General features: G+C 47.3%; 1 protein-coding gene across 1 annotated transcript in view; it reads left to right on the top strand.

The window, feature by feature from the left end:
• Positions 1 to 10,103, top strand: part of LOC106572277 (semaphorin-3G) — a 58,331-nt gene extending 48,228 nt beyond the window's left edge. Inside the window, exons 8-16 of the mRNA XM_014146332.2 lie at positions 194 to 308; positions 409 to 478; positions 705 to 849; positions 3,671 to 3,902; positions 4,009 to 4,100; positions 4,268 to 4,309; positions 4,454 to 4,679; positions 6,433 to 6,566; positions 7,311 to 10,103. Coding sequence (XP_014001807.2) covers positions 194 to 308; positions 409 to 478; positions 705 to 849; positions 3,671 to 3,902; positions 4,009 to 4,100; positions 4,268 to 4,309; positions 4,454 to 4,679; positions 6,433 to 6,566; positions 7,311 to 7,805 — 1,551 coding nt within the window. The 3' untranslated portion in view covers positions 7,806 to 10,103. The remainder of the gene's footprint in view (positions 1 to 193; positions 309 to 408; positions 479 to 704; positions 850 to 3,670; positions 3,903 to 4,008; positions 4,101 to 4,267; positions 4,310 to 4,453; positions 4,680 to 6,432; positions 6,567 to 7,310) is intronic.
• The last annotated feature ends 9,678 nt before the right edge of the window (positions 10,104 to 19,781 follow it).

Here is a 19,781-nt window from a genome sequence, read left to right as displayed (position 1 = left end):
CTCTCTCTCTCTCTCTCTCTCTCTCTCTCTCTCTCTCTCTCTCTCTCTCTCTCTCTCTCTCTCTCCTTACAGAGAATGAAGTGTTTGGATATTCTCCGTGGATGGTGTGTGTGTTCTCTGCATGATAGAGATGTGTTGGTGACGGTGGTGATGATCACGGTGATGGTGGTGTGTTGTCTGTGTCCTCCTGTAGAATGACGCAGGTGGACAGAGAGTTCTGGTGAATAAATGGAGCACCTTCATCAAGGCCAGACTGGTGTGTTCTGTACCTGGGCCTCATGGCATCAACACACACTTCGACGAGCTGGGTGAGACACACACACACTTGCACAAATCATTTATGCAAATAATTTTGTCTCACAGGCACAACATTTGAACACACTCATAAAAGTACTCTGTATTTCACAGAGGGTATTTTCCTGCTCAGAGGCAAGGATGAGAAGAACCCAGATGTTTACGCCATCTTCAGCACCATCAGGTGAGCTCCACACACACACATGGTTGCACACATCCACAGCTCCGTCTATGAATTTGAGAGTGGTTACATTTCTCCGGCTCCATCACTCAGCTGTTTACCAAAACAAGCGGCGGGGCGGCCATTTTGTTGTGTTTTGAGTCCCAGTCTGTAGCTTTAACATGTACCATAGAGGTACTCAACCTTAGCGAAATCAGTCAGTGACATTAAACGTTCCTCTCTCCCCTAGTAACGTATTCCAGGGCTTTGCTGTGTGCGTGTATCGTATGGCAGACATCCGGGAAGCCTTCAATGGGCCGTTTGCGCACAAGGAGGGGCCGGACTACCAGTGGGGGGCTTACGAGGGCAGAGTGCCCTATCCAAGACCTGGGGTGGTGAGTAGTACCCTCAGAATACCCTACTGCAGGCTACTGTGCCGCATCTACACAATAGCAATATATTTCAGCCTCCTTGTCAGCCTGCTTGTATGAGAGAGCAGGTGTTCAAACTGGAGAGAGAGAGAGAGAGAGCGAGAAAGAGAGAAATTAGAAAAAAGAGTGGGATAAACTCCAACTGAGTGATTGGGGCGGCAGGTAGCCTAGTAGTTAGTGTTGGACTAGTAACTGAAAGGTTGCAAGTTCAAATCCCCATGCTGACAAGGTACAAATCTGTCATTGTCATCTGCCCCTGAACAGGAAGTTAACCCACTATTCCTAGGCCATCATTGAAAATAAGAATTTGTTCTTAACTGACTTGCCTAGTTAAAAACATAAAGAGCTAGTCCAGCTGAGACCTTGTGGTTTCTGTTGGTCCTCCTGGTTTTCCTCTACCCCTCAGCAGCTCTGTCTCATGTTCTCCTCTCATCCGCATCGCTGTAATTTAGCCTCATATAGGGCCCTAGTGTCAGAGCAGAGTCGGCACCTCTGTGGTTTTACTCCACACACACAGGCCTGATTAAGAAGAATGTCCTGGCCCAGAACAACCCAGAGAGAGAGGGAGGGAAGGAGGGAGAGAGAGAAACCTCACTATTAACCCCTGCCATCAAGTCATTCAGGGTTCTACCCTCACTTTTAATGAAAACTCACTGAAAAGGTTAAGAGAAGAAGACACAATGGAAGCAATCTCACCTGGATTCCTGTCCAGGGATTCTGTCCAGGGATTCTGTCCAGGGATTCTGTCCAGCCTTTAGCTGCATTCCCGAAAAGAGCCTGGTCTTAGCTTGATGTAGTTCATTCTGATATCCCACAGCCTGGGCTCAGCCCTCCCCAGGTCTACCCTCCCTCACATTGTTACTGTAAGGCTCTACCAGGGTTATCTAAATGGTCCTATACTGACAGTCTCCTTATGCTGGTGGAGTCTGCTACAGTCTGCTACAGTCTGCTACATTCTGCTCATTCCTGAGGATCATCAATGATCCATAGACACCCTAAGTGACTCTATCAGTATAGAGCTGACTGACTTGGCTCTGGGTGGGCTACAAATAGCACCCTGTTCCCTATACACTGAGTGCACAAAACATTAGGAACACCAAATTCCTAATATTGAGTTGCACCCCCTTTTGCCCCCAGAACAGCCTGAACTCATCTGAGCATGGACTCTACAAGGTGCCGAAAGTGTTCCACAGGGATGCTGACCCATGTTGACTCCAATGCTTCCCACAGTTGTGTCAAGTTGGCTGGATGTCCTTTGGGTGGTGGACCATTCTTGATACACACGGGAAACTGTTGAGCCTGAAAATCCCAGGAGCGTTGCAGTTCTTGAAACAGTCAAACTGGTGTGCCTGGCACCTAGTACCACACCCCATTCAAATATTTTGTCTGGTCCATTCACCCTCTGTATGGCACAAATCCACAATCCATTGTCTCAAGGCGTAGAAATCCTTCTTTAACCTGTCTCCTCCTCTTCATCTACACTGATTGAAGTGGATTTAACAGGTGACGTCAATAAGGGATCATAGCTTTCACCTGGATTCACCTGGTCAGTCCGTGCCATGTTTTGTACACTCTACGCACTACTTTTGTCACGTCCTGACCATAGAAAGATGTTATTGTATATGGTAGAGTAGGTCAGGGCGTGACAGGGTTTTTTCTCTCTATGTTTTCTATTTCTATGTTTAGGTTCTAGTTTTGTATTTCTATGTTGGGGTTTTGTTTGGGATGATCTCCAATTAGAGGCAGCTGGTCCTCGTTGTCTCTAATTGGAGATCATACTTAAGTAGGGGTTTTTCCACCTGGGTTTTGTGGGTGATTAATTTTGAGTTGTGTATGTGTTCATCTCTGTGTCACGGTTTATTGTTTTTTCATTCAGTGTATTTATGTATTGCATAGTTTCACAGTATAAATAAAATGTGGAAAGACACACACGCTGCACTTTGGTCCTCTTCTCCTTTCGACAACCGTGACAACTTTTGACCAGGGCCCATAGGGGTAGTGCACTACTTTTGACCAGGGCCCATAGGGGTAGTGCACTACTTTTGACCAGGGCCCATAGGGGTAGTGCACTACTTTTGACCAGGGCCCATAGGGTGCCATTTGGCCAGCTACCTCTGTCTTGCACCATGGAGACATGTGGCTGTCATCTCCGACCGCTAACAGAGAACACAGTACTGTTTCTGAAGGCTATTGTGTAATTGCGCACTTTGCTGTGATTTAGCGCTTAGTGGCTGTGCACACTTAGTAGATAGGGTAGATGAAATGTAGATAGAAATGCTGCCAAATATTTTTTTTTACTCCCCTCCTTTCTTTCTCACCCGTTTTCACTTACTGTACCTCTTTACAGTGATTGCAAGCGGTTAGAGTGCTTAGTTACTGCTTGGTCAGACATCAGAGTTGGGATCAGTTCCTCATGAATTCCAGTCAATTCAGGATTTAAATAGGCTTCTGTGGTGAAATTCCATGTCAATTCCAACTTACATGAACTGAAATAATACGTTTCAACGCTGTCAAAAATTCCTAATGGTTAGTCAATGTTATGGCAGGATTTGACGAAATCTTCTCAAGCACAGTGTTGAATATGACTCCCAGCCAAACATGGTCAGGGAGTTACAGAAAAACACAGACCTAACTTACTATATGACATATCAAGTGACCTCTAACAACGCCGCTGCATAAAGCATTCACATCACATTCCCCTAAAACCCTTTTACGTTTCAGACAAATCATACGTTTTTATGACATGATTACCTAAGAGTTCCTCTCTCTCTCCTCCTGTCTCCAGTGCCCCAGTAAAATAACCAATCAGCCTGGCAGACAGTTTGGCAGTACCAAGGACTTCCCAGACACAGTGCTTCAGTTTGCCCGGGGGCACCCCTTGATGTGGCGCCCGGTGTACCCAGCCATGAGGCAGCCTGTGCTGGTCAAGGCCAACGTGCCCTACCGCCTCAAACAAATCGTGGTGGACCGCGTGGAGGCGGAGGATGGACAGTATGATGTCATGTTCATAGGCACAGGTCAGTCCCAAATATATCACACTTAGCCGTTTTCTGTCGTTAGACATAGTGGTGACTGGTTAGGAAACCAGATTGTATTGTGATTGCTCAGTTGTTTTTTGACCAGACACAGGCACGGTGCTGAAGGTCATCGCCCTGCGCAGCGGCAACTCTCTGGACACAGAGGAGGTCACTCTGGAGGAGCTGCAGGTCTTTAAGGTAACTAGATAACGTTGTACTTCTCCTCCTCCTCCCCTATTCCTCCTCCTCCTCCTCCTCCGCCTCCTCCTCCTCCTCCTCTTCATATCCCCACTGTATATTTCAAAGCCAAACCCTTTCACAAAGGCTGAATGCGAATTGAATGTAATATTCTCATTTTTATCAAGGTGCCAACGCCCATTACCTCTTTGGACATCTCAGTAAAAAGGGTGAGGAAATGTTCATTCTTTATCACAGTTCACATTTAGTTAGAGAAGGCCTGCACGCACTGAAGGCTACTTTATGATAAATCCTATAGCCTAGACTTTCCATTCTCATTCTCTGGTTGTACTCTGATCCCTTTCCCCACACAGCAAGCACTGTTCGTGGGTTCTCCATTGGGTGTGGCTCAGCTGAGGCTCCACAGGTGTGAGACGTATGGGAAGGCCTGTGCGGAGTGCTGCCTGGCCAGAGACCCCTACTGCGCCTGGGACGGCACCTCCTGCACCCGCTACACCTCGCTCAGCAAACGCCGCTATCGCCGGCAGGACATCAGGCATGGCAACCCGGCCCTGCAGTGTATGGACCAGAACCTCAGTGGTGAGAGAGGAGGGGGGGAGGCACTGTATGGACCAGAACCTCAGTGGTGAGAGAGGAGGAGGAGGGGTGGGGGGGAGTACTGTATGGACCAGAACCTCAGTGGTGAGAGAGGAGGAGGAGGGGTGGGGGGGGGAGTACTGTATGGACCAGAACCTCAGTGGTGAGAGAGGAGGAGGAGGGGTGGGGGGAGTACTGTATGGACCAGAACCTCAGTGGTGAGAGAGGAGGAGGGGGGTGGGGGGAGGGGGGGAGTGAGGGCGGCTGGCCAACTTGGCTCTGCAGTGTATGGACCAGAACCTCAGTGGTGAGAGAGGGGGAGGGGGAGGGAGGAGACGAGGGTGGAATGAGGGAGTGGGGGGGGGAAGGGGTATCGGGGGAGAGAAAGAGGAAGAGAGAGAGGGAAAGAAAGAGAAAAGATTTGTAAAAAGGAAGGAATGTGGAAAGGAATTAAAAACGAGTGAAGATGATAGAGTATGTGAAAATTAGATACAGTACTGAGACAACAAGCCAAGTGCCCCTGTGGGAAAGTAGGGCACGCTAATATCCTGTTGAGGAATGGTTATTACAATGGTGTGTATACTGAGGTGTGGGCGGGGCTGGCTGTCATGGTGGCCAAGCGGAAATGAACCCAGGGTATTTGTTCCTGGAGGTCACAGAGGGCAAACTCGTCCATTGAGAAGCAATTGACTCTGAGAGGTGAGGGAGGACAAACACTGGGTCTTTATCCCAAATGACACCCTGTTCCCTACATAGTGCACTACTTTTGACCAGGACTCTAGTCAAAAGTAGTGCACTATATACTGGAATAGGGTGCATTGGATCCACCCTGGGTCTTTAGAGATAGAAATATAAATAGGATCTCTGATTTTGGCTTAGGGGAGAGCGAACAAGACACAAACTGTAAACAGCTTATAGGTTGAACGACCAAAGGCCACTATAAATCATGTGTAGTTTATATTGTATAGCCCAGTGTCAGGTCTAGAGGGAAGTTATCAGCTGGAATACAAGCTGTGTTTGACTGAGGCGTGATGTCCATGTCTATCCCTCTGTTGGGAACCAGAGGGATAGCAACATGAAACATGCTTTATGTTGAACAACTCTCATTTGTATATACTGTACACAGACATTTAACACAACCTAGAAACACAGAGGATCTCAAACATGCACACGTTGTGCTGCACTTTGCTTCCTTGTCCCTTTTTCTTACGGGATGAGATGAGTGTGAAACACGCTTGAAATGCACACACGTACTGGTAATGTGTGTGAAATTACATTACACACGCACACGCAGAGGGTCGTCATTCGAAGGACCTTTGAATTGACCAAGTAATGGAAACTAGGTTATGTTTACGGAGAAACTTCACTAAATCTCGTCTCACCTGTGCTGAGAAGACAGATCCCCGTCGGTCTGTCATCGTGTGTGAGAGGGGAGCATCGCTTGACAGGCAGAGGGGGGGGGGGGACAAAAGACAGAAATCTGTAGCAGCCGGAGGAGCGGAGGATGTGTTTGCTCACCTGGAGACGTGCGTGAGGGGTGATGAAAGGTCTCTCCCAGGTCAAGGAGTGGTTTAGTTTTGGATTGAGTTACACTAACGTCGAATAAAGGCGCTAAGAAGGGAGATTTATTGTCTGACATAGCTGAAGACGGCACGACCAAAAGTCACAGGGCCTACTTGAGACCACAACATGCTCTGCAGATCACAGTTTTAAGTGTATGTATTTTCATGTATATTGTACCTGTTGTGTGTTGCAGTGGAGGGGTTGGATGTGACAGAGGAAAGGGTTGTGTACGGGGCAGAGAACAACAGCACCTTCCTGGAGTGTACCCCCCGCTCCCCTCAGGCCACCGTCACATGGCTGCTCCAACGAGACGACCGCAAGGAGGAGGTGAGATAGAGGGACGGATGGAGGGGGGGAGAGAGAGAGAGAGTGTGAGAGACAGAGGTGGCGGGATCGCGAGAGTGTTAGTCTGACGGAGGACAGAGAGAGAGATGGAGCAATACGAGGTATGAGAGAAAAAGAGAACAAGCGAAGAAACGGAAACGAGAGGGCTGAGTCAGTACTTCAGGGGACGATTTAAGGGGATGTTTGAGAGAGACTGAGAGATGGGAAGTTTTAGTAGGAGCGAGAGTCAAGTCAGGTCCGCTCCTGCTCAGTGACCTGTCACAGTGAAGCTGCAGTTTCTCCCATGCCAGGGTTTCTGTGGTTTCCCGAGGCTTAAACGAATGTTTCAGTCAAGCATGTAAGTACAGTATTAAGGCATTAGAGCAGCTCTCTATTTCCCACCAAAGAATCGTTGGCTCTCAGCTGTTCATTTGGAGAGAACAAGCTGCCCTGTTTGCTTTGGCACGAACACATGCCCCGGCAGAGAGATCGGACTAAAAAACAAGAGTTGATGAATTTCATGGCAAAATTCTTCTTAGCCACCCAAGCTGAGAAAAGAGCAAAAAAAAAAGCACAACTTGGACTTTGCCCCCTCCCCATCTCACCCCCCCCCCTCCTCCCCTCCCCTCCTCCCTCTCTGTGCCATACCTCATCATCCCTCCATCTCACTTAACCCCTCTTTCTTCTTTCTGTTCTTCTTCTCCCGATATGTTCCCCTCCCCCCCTCCCTCCCTCCCCACCTCTCAGGTGAAGCTGGATGAGCGGGTGATGCGTACGGAGCAGGGCCTGCTGTTCCGCCGTGTGCTCCGTCAGGACGAGGGTGTGTACGTGTGTCACTCTCGCGAGCACGGCTTCACCCAGACCCTCACCCGCCTCTCTCTGGAGGTCCTGCAGGGGGACACACTGAGCGAGCTGCTGGCCCGTGACGATGCCCCCCTCGACGGTCCCCAGGGGGCGAAGGGATACCGGGCCTGGCCTCCCTGCCACGCTCACAGGAGCACCGGCCCCCTCAGCCAACCGCGCTCCTGGTTCAAGGACATCATGCAGCTGATTGGCCCATCCAACCTGCCGCACGTGGAGGAGTACTGCGAGAAGTTGTGGTGCAACGACAAGCTGCGGCGCAAACACAAGAGCATGCTGGACAAGTACCGGCAGGCGCAGGACAGCGCACGCAAGGCCCGCAACAAGGGCTCCGGGGAACGCAACCGGACGCCCCGGGACGTCACCAGCCTACAGCTGTAGAGGGCAGGGGGGAACGGAGAGGGGGAGGGAAATAGAGGACTGAGAGAAGGACCACATGACACGATTAATGAGAGACTGAGAGAGAAAAGGAAGAGGTGGTAGTTACATGTATTGCAGGAAGAGAGACACTGCCAACAGACTGTAGTGTTAAGGGTTGAGACTGATGTGGACGGGGGGGGAGGAGGGAGCGAGAGAGAGACCGGGACTCATGGCACTCATCAACTCTCATTGACTTCATGAAGAAACCCTCAACTGTTTTCACCAAGGGACCCCTCCTCACCATTGCAACGTCAGTGACTCTGTATATGACTATGGATTGACTGTACCGTGCTGTAAATACTGTGTGGGGTTGGACTGCTACGACTGATGACCTTTAACCCCTTATGGCGCCCATCTCTCTTTGGTCCATGAGCCCATTCCACATTATGTACCCCTTAAAACAACATCTCCAGTCTGTTTGCCTTACCCTGCACCTCATCATACTTCTTCTGGAAGAAATGGGGCTTAATAGAATTTAAAAAAAAGGGTTCTGTGTTTCACTTCATGCACGGTATTGCCTTCAAAGAGGTTCTGGAACACCGAAGCGCCGTTGTTTTTAGCAGTGTAATCCCATCACCCTGAAAGTCATTCACAACCGTACAGTACATTCTCAAACATGCAGTGTTGAGTGGACATACAAGTGCACTCGCACATCATCCATCACACACTCAGCCATAACGACACACCAGAGCATTGCTTTAACTGAACGTTTTCATGAGACGATTGTTGACGGTTCAACAGAGAAAAGGCCTGTTTGTTTTATCAGCTAGACTCCAGTTCCCACCATTCCTAGTTGTGTCGTTCCTGACAATGGAAGGAGAATAGAAGGGTCATTGGAGCCGGCGGAATGTTCTGCTTGGTGCTTTGTAAACACTGGTTCATTATTTAAATACAGGATTAGCCATGATCTTTCTCTCTCTGTTGTTAAAATACAATGTTCTCACTGACAGACTTCGCTGAATGCTCTCCTTTCAAGGGCACTGGTTGTAGGGAAAGGGGGGGGGGTCAGAGGAGTGAAGGGACAGGGAGGATGGGATAGGGGTGAGGGGATAGAGGTGAGGGTATGAAATTGGGCTGCGTTCTAAATAAGGAATAGGGGGCAGTGAATGGGGCCGCAGACGGTATGGGTGTGTTTTTACAATGGATGGTGGAGGGATATTAAATGAGTTGGGTTAATGTGGGTGGTGGGGGTCAGGGGACAGCTATGCGATCCTCCTTGGTTGACTTGCGAAGGCAGCCAGGAGAAGTGTGGAGTTTAACAACTCCCACTTGCTCCCATGCCGTGATTGCTTTCACTGCATACAAACTTGCCTGTAGAGGAGGAAAAGGTGGAGGAAGAGGTGGAGGAAGAGAAAGAAAAGAAGAGAAGGAAAGGGTGGTGGAGGAATATGGGCACTGACGAAAAAAGGAGAGCTTGAAGTGCCAGTATACACGACACACAGTTCTGTTAAAATCCGGAATCCGTTTGTGTGAAGTAACTATTTGGAAATGTGGCACTTTGTTTCCTGCCTACGAGAGTGACTTCAGAATATGTAACACAAGCGTCGCTCAATCTTCCGTTTATTTTCTTAGTTTGAGAAAAGTGAGTCCTGTTGCTTTCTCTCCAAATATTGTTTCTGATCGTATCTTCTAAACCAACCAGAATGTGACGGAGGAGAGAGCGTTGTTAAATAGCCCAAGTCCCCTAGGCCTTTTTTGTCAATTATTTCTAAATCCTAACGTTTTAGTTCATGATTGGTGTGTCAATGAGTTAACATGAGATAAAGCATTATATCTCGAGCAGTCGTCCCTTCTAATCATGTTTTGACTGTTGATGATTTGAGTAGATTAGGGCTGCGTTCACTATACAGAGGCCTACCAGGTCTTATTCTGAAAACAGTATTCAAGGGGTATCAACACAAATAGTACAGTGAATATGAATAAAACAATGATAAAGCTTTTGCTGCCAAAATGTCATTTGTTTTTGCCTGTTTTTAGATTTTTGTGGAGCTCCATCCTGCAGCTACTATCAGCAATAGTTTGAAGAAAAAAATGTGTATTTCTGACATACTTTGTGTTCAAAGTGTCAATGTTGAACTGTAACAAAGTGAGAATTCCAGTCGTTGATATGTGTGGTTTGTCACTCGTTGGAGGGGTCTCTTTTATGGGGCCTAATGTAAATGTTTGCTGTATTTATGTCTTATTTAATGAGCTCTCCTGCATGCAGTGTAAGTGTATGCTATTTAACATATTAATACAGTTTTTGTTTCTAAAGTAAAACCTCTGACTCCGCATTCTCTTTCTGATTCCCAGACGTCTTCCTGTGGTCAAAAACTCTTAGGGTGGCGAGCGTTGGTGCGGTGACATTAAGAGCCGTGGGTTTGTGGAGCTGGGTGTGGTTTAAGGGAGTGGGTTCAAGCAGTTGTGGGTGTGGTGGGGGTTGAGGTGTGGGGTGTTGTTGATCTGAGCCAGGGATCCTGTATCACTCAGACAGACCAGACTGTGTGTGTGTGTGTGTGTGTGTGTGTGTGTGTGTGTGTGTGTGTGTGTGTGTGTGTGTGTGTGTGTGTGTGTGTGTGTGTGTGTGTGTGTGTGTGTGTGTGTGTGTGTGTGTGTGTGTGTGTGTGTGTGCGTGCGTGCGCGTGTCTGGTGGGTGAACGAGGGCACACGCGCGTGTGTGTGCACGTGCGCCCGCGTGTGTGTGTGTGCCGCATGCATTCTTGCTTGCGTGCGTCCATGTGTTTCCAGTACGTATTTGTGTCTGGGGATCAGCGGCTGCTTTGTGTTTGAGTTTGTCTGTTTGTCGTCTGGCAGCGCAGTGTTCAATGTTTTGTCTGTTGTTGGCTCTATTTGGAGCAGGCTAATGAAGCATGTCGAATCAATTTAAATGCTATCATTGAGCAACATCTCAATGAGTCTGAAAGAGACTGAATTGAGTCTGGGATAAAAAAAACAACAATTGATTTAGGGAGAAGAAAAGACCCATTTTACTCTGTAAAGACCCATTTTATTCTGTAAAGACCCATTTTATTCTGTGAATAAACACGGCTGCCAAAGCAGAGCTTGTCCACTGGCAATGAAGACATAAATAAGTTATAACGAAAGTGCCCAGAAATGAGCCTCTAGTTATCAACCATCTGTTTTAACAACGCTAAGCATAGAGACATGCACCATTTGAGTGTAACTCAACAACATACTGCGTAGACACCTGCAAAGATTTTGGTGCATTTTATGTTTGCTTTTTCCCCATGTAATTTTTTTCCAGGATTTTATTTTATGGTCACTCTTTTCAACTCCCAGTTGGCCAACCCCAGCCCTCACCGTTGTCAATTAAGGTACTCGTGCATGTAATTGTAGCGTACTTGCCACAGTAATATTTGTATAACAGCTTCGAAGCGGTGGAGTTTGTGGACGGTGTTGCAACAGGCATGCTCTCATAAACCCAACCCCAACCCAACCACCTAAACGCCTTGACACACTGAGCACATCCGCAGAGCCTGTCCTGAAATGGTAAGACACCCTAGCCAATTCTGTCGTCATTCTCCACTGTGTGAACGAAAGCTCCGGAGTGGTACAATGTTGCCTTCGTCAAAGGGCCTTAGCGGGTCAGACCTACGGGCGGCGGAATGAACCGTAGAGGCTCCGTTGGACCCGCATCCCCCATAAGCCCCCTTTAGCCACGCAGCAGCGGGTGATGGGAACTCCAGCTGCTGGAGCCATTTCACTTAAAGCCTTTAGCTCGTTACAAATCAGCCTTGCACACCGATTACAGTCACAGCTCATTAGCTGCCACCAGGGCTTAGCTTAAACAGGTGCGTCTCCCTCAAGGCTTTTCCCTCTGTTGAGGAAGCCTGGGTGCTAGGGTGGGATAGAGCCTCTCGCACACTGTTAGAAGATGAAGCCATAACATTTTGAGAGATTTCCTAATATGGATGCTGTGGAGATGTTGTATATGCTGGACCATACCCCTCAGTGTACAATTGTCATCCTATTCCGTTGTGTTAAAGGCATATCAACTCAAATGTACACTAAAACAGGCCAGAAAATGACTTCTGAGAAAAACAGAAGCCTACAGAATAACAACATCTTAACGTCCAAGCTAACAGTTTCCGGAGCGGGTTACTTACACAACCCCTATCCCTGTATAACATCCCACAAACACACTTTACATAAACCCAATACCCCATAAAACTCTACAATCCCACAACCACAGGCCAAATCAAGCATCACTCAACTACACTCGTAACTGTTGGTTGTTTCATAGACAAACACACCCTGTCTGTTGATGCTGTCTTAAGAGATACTGCTTCTCCATGAATGTGCCATGTTCAGACTAATGTTCACATTGTGGTTTATTAAGGTCTACAAATACCAGCACGTTTATCTGCAACAACACGCCGTCATGTGTTTTGTTTGCCATCGCTTACCATAGAGTAAGTATAGCTTCATTTGGCATGGTTAAAAACACTAGTAGTCATCGCTTTAACAAGAGTCAGTCAGTCGTTCTACAGCGTAATCAATGAAAATACACCAGGGAGAAAGACCAACATCCACAGAGCCCAATCCCAACAGCCCAACAGTCTTTGACAACTGTGTAGTCTCTTAAGTCCTTAAAGTGTTCACCTTAATCAGACGTGAAAGGAGTTGAGGAGTCTGTTCCCGGATCAGATTTCAGTCTCGAGCCCCAACCCGCAGTCAAACTCACAGCCTCGTGTTCTGGCACACAGGAGATGGGGACAGAGTCCTAGGTCTGACAGTCAGTTTGTGTGACTGACACTCCACAGCAGCCAGCAGAGCCAGGGGCAGACAGAGCCAGGGGCAGACCTGACCTCTTCTCTGGTGGGACTCAGACACACGGACATAAAGGCGGATTAGACTGACCCAGACCTGTGGAAGTAAAATAAGAACGAAAAGACTCAATCGATCAACTAGAGCGTGGTTCCCAAACGTTTTATGGTCCCGTACCCCTTCAAACATTGACCCTCCAGCTGCGTACCCCCTCTAGCACCAGGGTCAGCACAATCTCAATGCCGTCGGGGGTATGCCAATTTTTAAATATGAAAATCATTTTCTTCACATTTTCAAACAGTCCATTTATATCTTCCAACGGGGCTATACTTTTAGGTGAGTTTTTTTTCTCTTGCCTGAGTAGCCTCATTTCACTGCCAAAAATAAAATTCAACCATCTAGCGAAATAACAACACAATGTCAAATACAGGTAGCCTTGTCAAATAATTAACATCCAATCACATTAACTGTTACTCTCTCGTGCGGATTCCACTAACGGTCCGTATGTAGCCAAACGTAGCTGCTGCTCATTCCGTTTGCTCGAAAATGGATAAATGGTTAAAAAAAGTAAGGCCCGCGTCCATAGAGACACATACCAGCTCTACTGGTAGTACTGCTACTACCAGCAGTACTACACCTGCACCTGTCAATGACACAAGTTGTTCTGCTTCCACGAGCACATCCAATGCTAGCATCAGTAATTCTACATTTGTTGTTAGCCCAGCTAGCATGGACACTGACAGTTGTGAATCTGATGCAGCCGAAGAGCTACTGCTCCCTTACCCGGGAAAGCACTGAATAACAGACAGGGACGTTGGACCATCGAAGAGGCGCAAATATGATGAGAACTACATTGATTTGGGGTTCACTTACATTGGGAGTAGTACCGTTTCTCAGCCACAGTGTGTTATATGTGCAAAAGTACTATCTCACAACTCGATGAAACCTTCACTCTTGCGCAGACATTTAGAAACAAAACATGTCAATTTGAAAAATAAGCCACGGGAGTTTTTTGAGCGAGAATTAAGACGTCTTTCGAGTAGTAAGACATGTATAAAAGCAACAGATACCATGAATAAGAAGGGGCTAGAAGTGTCTTAGATGGTGAGCTACCGAGTGGCTAGGACAGGCAAGTCCCATACTATTGCGGAGGACTTAATTCTTCCTGCTGCCGCGGATATGGCTGGGACCATACTGGGGGGAAAAGGCCCAAAAAACTACACAGACAATGCCTTCAGTAAACAACACTGTTTCATGACGCGTCAGTGACATGGCAGGAGATGTTTTGAAACAATTACTGCTTCGCATACAAGCCAGTGAATTCTATGCGTTACAGCTGGATGAGTCAACAGACGTGTCGGGCCTGGCACAGCTCCTGGAATATGTCCGTTACGTTTATGGGGGGTCAATTAAGGAAGACATCCTCTTCTGCAAACCACTGGAAACCAGGACAACAGGAGAGGATATTTTTTAAGTACTTGACAGCTTTGTGACATCAAATGGACTTTGGTGGTCAAGATGTGTTGGTATCTGTACTGATGGCGCAAAAGCCATGACAGGGAGACATAGTGGAGCGGTAACGCGCGTGCATAGTTGCTCCCGATGCCACTTGGGTACACTGCAGCATCCACCGAGAGGCTCTTTCTGCCAAAGGAATGCCTGACAGCTTGAAAGATGTTTTGGACACTACAGTGAAAATGGTAAACTTTGTTAAAACAAGGCCCCTGAACTCTTGTGTATTTTCTGCACTATGCAATGATACAGGCAGCGACCATGTAAGGCTTTTACAACATACAGAAGTGCGCTGGTTATCAAGGGGAAAAGTATTGACACATTTTTTTTAATTGAGAGATGAGCTTAAAGTTTTCTTTGCTGACCATAATTTTCACTTTTCAGACCGCTTGCAGGATGACGAGTTTCTCACACGACTGGCCTATCTGAGTGATGTTTTTTCTCGCCTGAATCTAGGATTTACAGGGACTCTCCGCAACTAAATTCAATGTGCGGTACAAAATTGAGGCTATGATTAAGAAGTTGGAGCTCTTCTCTGTCTGCATTAACAAGGACAACACACAGGTCTTTCCATCATTGTCTGATTTTTTGTTTGCAAATGAACTCAAGCTTACGGACAATGTCAAATGTGATATAGCGAAGCACCTGAGTGAGCTGGGTGCACAATTACGCAGGTACTTTCCCGAAATGGATGACACAAACAAATGGATTCATTATCCCTTTCATGCCCAGTCTCCAATCCACTTACCGATATCTGAAAAAGAGTGCATCATCGAAATTGTAACAAGCAGTTCTGTGAAAATTGAATTTAATCAGAAGCCATTGCCAGATTTCTGGATTGGGCTGCGCTCAGAGTATCCTGCCTTGAAAAATCACGCTGTTAAAGACACTGATGCCCTTTGCAACCACGTACCTATGTGAGAGTGGATTCTTGGCCCTCGCTAGCATGACAACTAAATCCAGGCACAGACTGTGTGTGGGAAATTATTTAAGACTGAGACTCTCTCCAATACAACCCAACATTGCAGAGTTATGTGCATCCTTTCAAGCACACCCTTCTCATTAACCTGTGGTGAGTTATTCAAAATTTTAGATAAACAAATAAAGTTTTATATGTAAGATGGCTTAATAAAGAGCAAAATTATTGATTATTATTATATTGTTATTTATGCCTTGGTCCTATAAGAGCTCTTTGTCACTTCCCATGAGCCAGTTTGTGACAAAAACTCACACTCATTCTTATGTTTAATAAATGTTTCGTATAGTGTGTGTGTGGCAGGCTTACAATGAAGGCAAAAGGGGGCGTATGCAGCTGGAGGTTGAATGTTTGAAGGGGTACGGGACTCTAAAAAGTTTGGGAACCACTGGTCTACAGCGCTAGAAGGAGGAAGCAAGGATATCCACTATCCCCATTTATTTAGCTATATTATCATCAAACCCTTGGTTGAATGCATCAACAAAAAGGATAGACATTGTATGAGAGATCCATATCTAACATGCACCGCAGCTACTCAATGGCACATGAACATCCCAGTACACTGTAACATGACCACTATCAGTACTTACCCTAAACACATTTCAAGTAGAATGTTAATGGTAAATGAAGGGATTTAACCTAAATCCCATTGTAGATTTGGCTCCGGCAGTCTGAGTCATGCACTGTATCCCGTCTAGCACAAAGTATCACATGGTAAAGGTATATTATTAACGTAACTCTCATCATAGTTAGTCAGGTCCAAAGGACAAGAGCAAGTAAAGAGGTCCCCAGAGTGAACGTTATACGTCATTCAGTCTATGGGACTTATACCGATATCATTTACATTTACATTTACGTCATTTAGCAGACGCTCTTATCCAGAGCGACTTACAAATTGGTGCATTCACCTTATGATATCCAGTGGAACAACCACTTTACAATAGTACATCTATATCTTTTTTGGGAGGGGAGGGTAGGGGGGGAGGGTTAGAAGGATTACTTAATCCTATCCCAGGTATTCCTTAAAGAGGTGGGGTTTCAGGTGTCTCCGGAAGGTGGTGATTGACTCCTGGCGTCGTGAGGGAGCTTGTTCCACCATTGGGGTGCCAGAGCAGCGAACAGTTTTGACTGGGCTGAGCGGGAACTGTGCTTCCGCAGAGATAGGGAGGCGAGCAGGCCAGAGGTGGATGAACGCAGTGCCCTTCTTTGGGTGTAGGGACTGATCAGAGCCTGAAGGTACGGAGGTGCCGTTCCCCTCACAGCTCCGTAGGCAAGCACCATGGTCTTGTAGCAGATGCGAGCTTCAACTGGAAGCCAGTGGAGTGTGCGGAGGAGCGGGGTGACGTGAGAGAACTTGGGAAGGTTGAACACCAGACGGGCTGCGGCGTTCTGGATGAGTTGTAGGGGTTTAATGGCACAGGCAGGGAGCCCCGCCAACAGCGAGTTGCAGTAATCCAGACGGGAGATGACAAGTGCCTGGATTAGGACCTGCGCCGCTTCCTGTGTGAGGCAGGGTCGTACTCTGCGAATGTTGTAGAGCATGAACCTACAGAATCGGGTCACCGCCTTGATGTTAGCGGAGAACGACAGGGTGTTGTCCAGGGTCACGCCAAGGCTTTTAGCACTCTGGGAGGAGGACACAATGGAGTTGTCAACTGTGATGGCGAGATCATGGAACGGGAGGAAGAGCAGCTCCATCTTGCCAAGGTTCAGCTTGAGGTGGTGATCCGTCATCCACACTGATATGTCTGCCAGACATGCAGAGATGCGATTCGCCGCCTGGTTATCAGAAGGGGGAAAGGAGAAGATTAATTGTGTGACATCTGTGTAGCAATGATAGGAGAGACCATGTGAGGATATGACAGAGCCAAGTGACTTGGTGTATAGCGAGAATAGGAGAGGGCCTAGAACTGAGCCCTGGGGGACACCAGTGGTGAGAGCACGTGGTGCGGAGACGGATTCTCGCCACGACACCTGGTAGGAACGACCTGTCAGGTAGGACGCAATCCAAGAGTGAGCCGCGCCGGAGATGCCCAACTCGGAGAGGGTGGAGAGGAGGATCTGATGGTTCACAGTATCAAAGGCAGCAGATAGGTCTAGGAGGATGAGAGCAGAGGAGAGAGAGTTAGCTTTAGCAGTGCGGAGAGCCTCCGTGACACAGAGAAGAGCAGTCTCAGTTGAATGACCAGTCTTGAAACCTGACTGATTTGGATCAACAAGGTCATTCTGAGAGAGATAGCAAGAGAGCTGGCCAAGGACGGCACGCTCAAGAGTTTTGGAGAGAAAAGAAAGAAGGGATACTGGTCTGTAGTTGTTGACATCGGAGGGATCGAGTGTAGGTTTTTATGATATTCCATCCCTCCATCCCTGATCCCAGTCCTGCATTACTGTACCGTAAGCCTGGGTCCAGGGCCACGTCCTCCCTCTCCCCTGCAGTTTGTTATTAGTGGTGTGTGGTTGAGTGTGAGGGACAGATGACTGGGGGGAACCAGTAACATAAGAGGCATAACAAGTAAAGGCTCCGGGTCTGTCAGACAGACAGAGCTGGGCTATGGGCCTACTACCTCACAGTGAGTCGCTATGCAGGCTCCACTGTGAAAGATTTAAGATGAATCACCATGAGGGGACAGATGGAAGGAGGGATGGAAGGAGGTAGAAAGGGACGTGGGGGTAATTCATCTCATGGAGGAGTCTGGTTTTGGCCCCACACCTCCCTGGGGAGAGCGAGGGAAGACTTTCACATTGCGTCACAAATTAGGGGGAGCGAGGACTGGGTCTGCTGTGGACAGCTCCTACGCACACTCTCAATAGGATGATCTGTTCCAGTATTAACATTGTGGTCATGTATGAGCCAAACATTCCTACTGTACAGCATTATGGTATCAGTCTCTATGATCCACTGTAGTTATTATTCATTTGACCACTTGCATTACTTTGGCCGTCTGTCGAGACCAGACCAACATATTGTGGTCATCTACACATGGCCAATTTGACCACATACATTTACTTTGGTTCTCAGTAGAGACCAGTGGAGGCTGCTGACGGGAGGAGGGCTCATAATAATGGCTGGACTGGAGTGAATGGAACGGCATCAAACACATGGAAACCATTGATACCATTCCACCCATTCCTCTCCAGCCATTGCACACAGTCCTCCCCAGTTAAGGTGCCACCAACCTCCTGTGGTAAAGACCAACATTATTGTGGCCATCTCAGCTCTGTCTTCATCACACATTAACCACACAATCCTAACTCAACTCTGTAATTATTTCCCAACATCTCATTGCCTTCGATAGAATTCCTCATGCTGTGCAACTATTGCTGAAGCAGAGCTTTCCGTATCGATGGTGACACATTTTGGCTGTAAATTCTACATTGATCAGAATTACCAATTTTTCGCAATTTCGGTCTTCCTAGGACATGTCATATAGGGAATAACTCTTGTAATTTACAGACATGCGTGTGTTCTGGGCCAATATGGAAATCTCCCAGTGCATGAGAGTGGTAGTCAGTATACTGCGAACTGGATCTCCTCTGTGGAGCCCTCCGGTGAACCAGAACAACAACCACAGCACCTGGTCCATTACACAGTGTATTGGAGGTAAACATCGCCTGACTAAATTCTCTTACAGGAAGTCGATTAGAAAACACAAATACTGTCGGCAGGTTGTTTACCGTCACACACACTTATGACCCACTTCCTGTTCTCTTCCTGTTTAGGGAACAGGGCACCTTGGTTCCATCAGGAGTCAGTTAATGACCCGAGTGGGACCCTTGTGCGTGTGTGTGTGTGTGTGTGTGTGTGTGTGTGTGTGTGTGTGTGTGTGTGTGTGTGTGTGTGTGTGTGTGTGTGTGTGTGTGTGTGTGTGTGTGTGTGTGTGTGTGTGTGTGTTTTCTCAGGACTAATGACCAAAGTGGGCTGCAGGCTGGGTAGAGTGAGAGAGCAGGAACAGGCAGTGTGTGACTCCAGCCCTGTGATAACTACACCATCTGTGCTGAGCAACAACGCAGCCACCAATAGCGTAATTGACAATTAAAGGCAATATGGCTATAGTGGAGACTACATTCACGGTAAACACTGCATATGTCGGCTCAATAGTAAATTATCTTTACATTTTAACCTTGGGTCTTCCGCGACACTTCGGCGATACGGATTGAATACAGCGTTAATAATTAATGTCTTATGATTCAAATAATTTCCCCACGTCAGTGTCGTCACAGCTCACTTAAGCGTTCTTCATTGTAGTCACAGGATGTGTCCAGTTCAGAGCATCACGTTCTCCTGCTACTTCCTTCCTGTGGGTGTTGGCACTGTCGTAAGCATTGTCCAAAATAGCCATGTCTTCCTGTCAAATCTATTACAGTAGCTCAAACACACTGCCCTGCTCTGTCTACTTTACACAGCACAGTTCAATGGAGCGAAAAGCAGCACAGAGTTTGTTGAGCTTTGAAAAGTACATTATTGCACAAAGGTGAAGTCATTGGTGGAATGGATAGTTAGAGAATGCAACTTTCTCTGATAGTGGGCGGCAGTTTAGTCTATCCACCGTACAGTTCCATGCAGGAGAAAGCATTAGGTGTATAAAATCGAGTGCACAGCCATGCAATCTCCATAGACAAACATTGGCAGTAGAATGGCCTCACTGAAGAGCTCAGTGACTTTCAACGTGGCACCGCCATAG

Source organism: Salmo salar, chromosome ssa15 (genome assembly GCF_905237065.1).
Source record: "Salmo salar chromosome ssa15, Ssal_v3.1, whole genome shotgun sequence".
NCBI classification, from domain to species: Eukaryota; Metazoa; Chordata; class Actinopteri; order Salmoniformes; family Salmonidae; genus Salmo; species Salmo salar.
The sequence above is the reverse complement of the archived record's forward strand: the minus strand, read 5'-3'. Positions and strand labels throughout refer to the sequence as shown.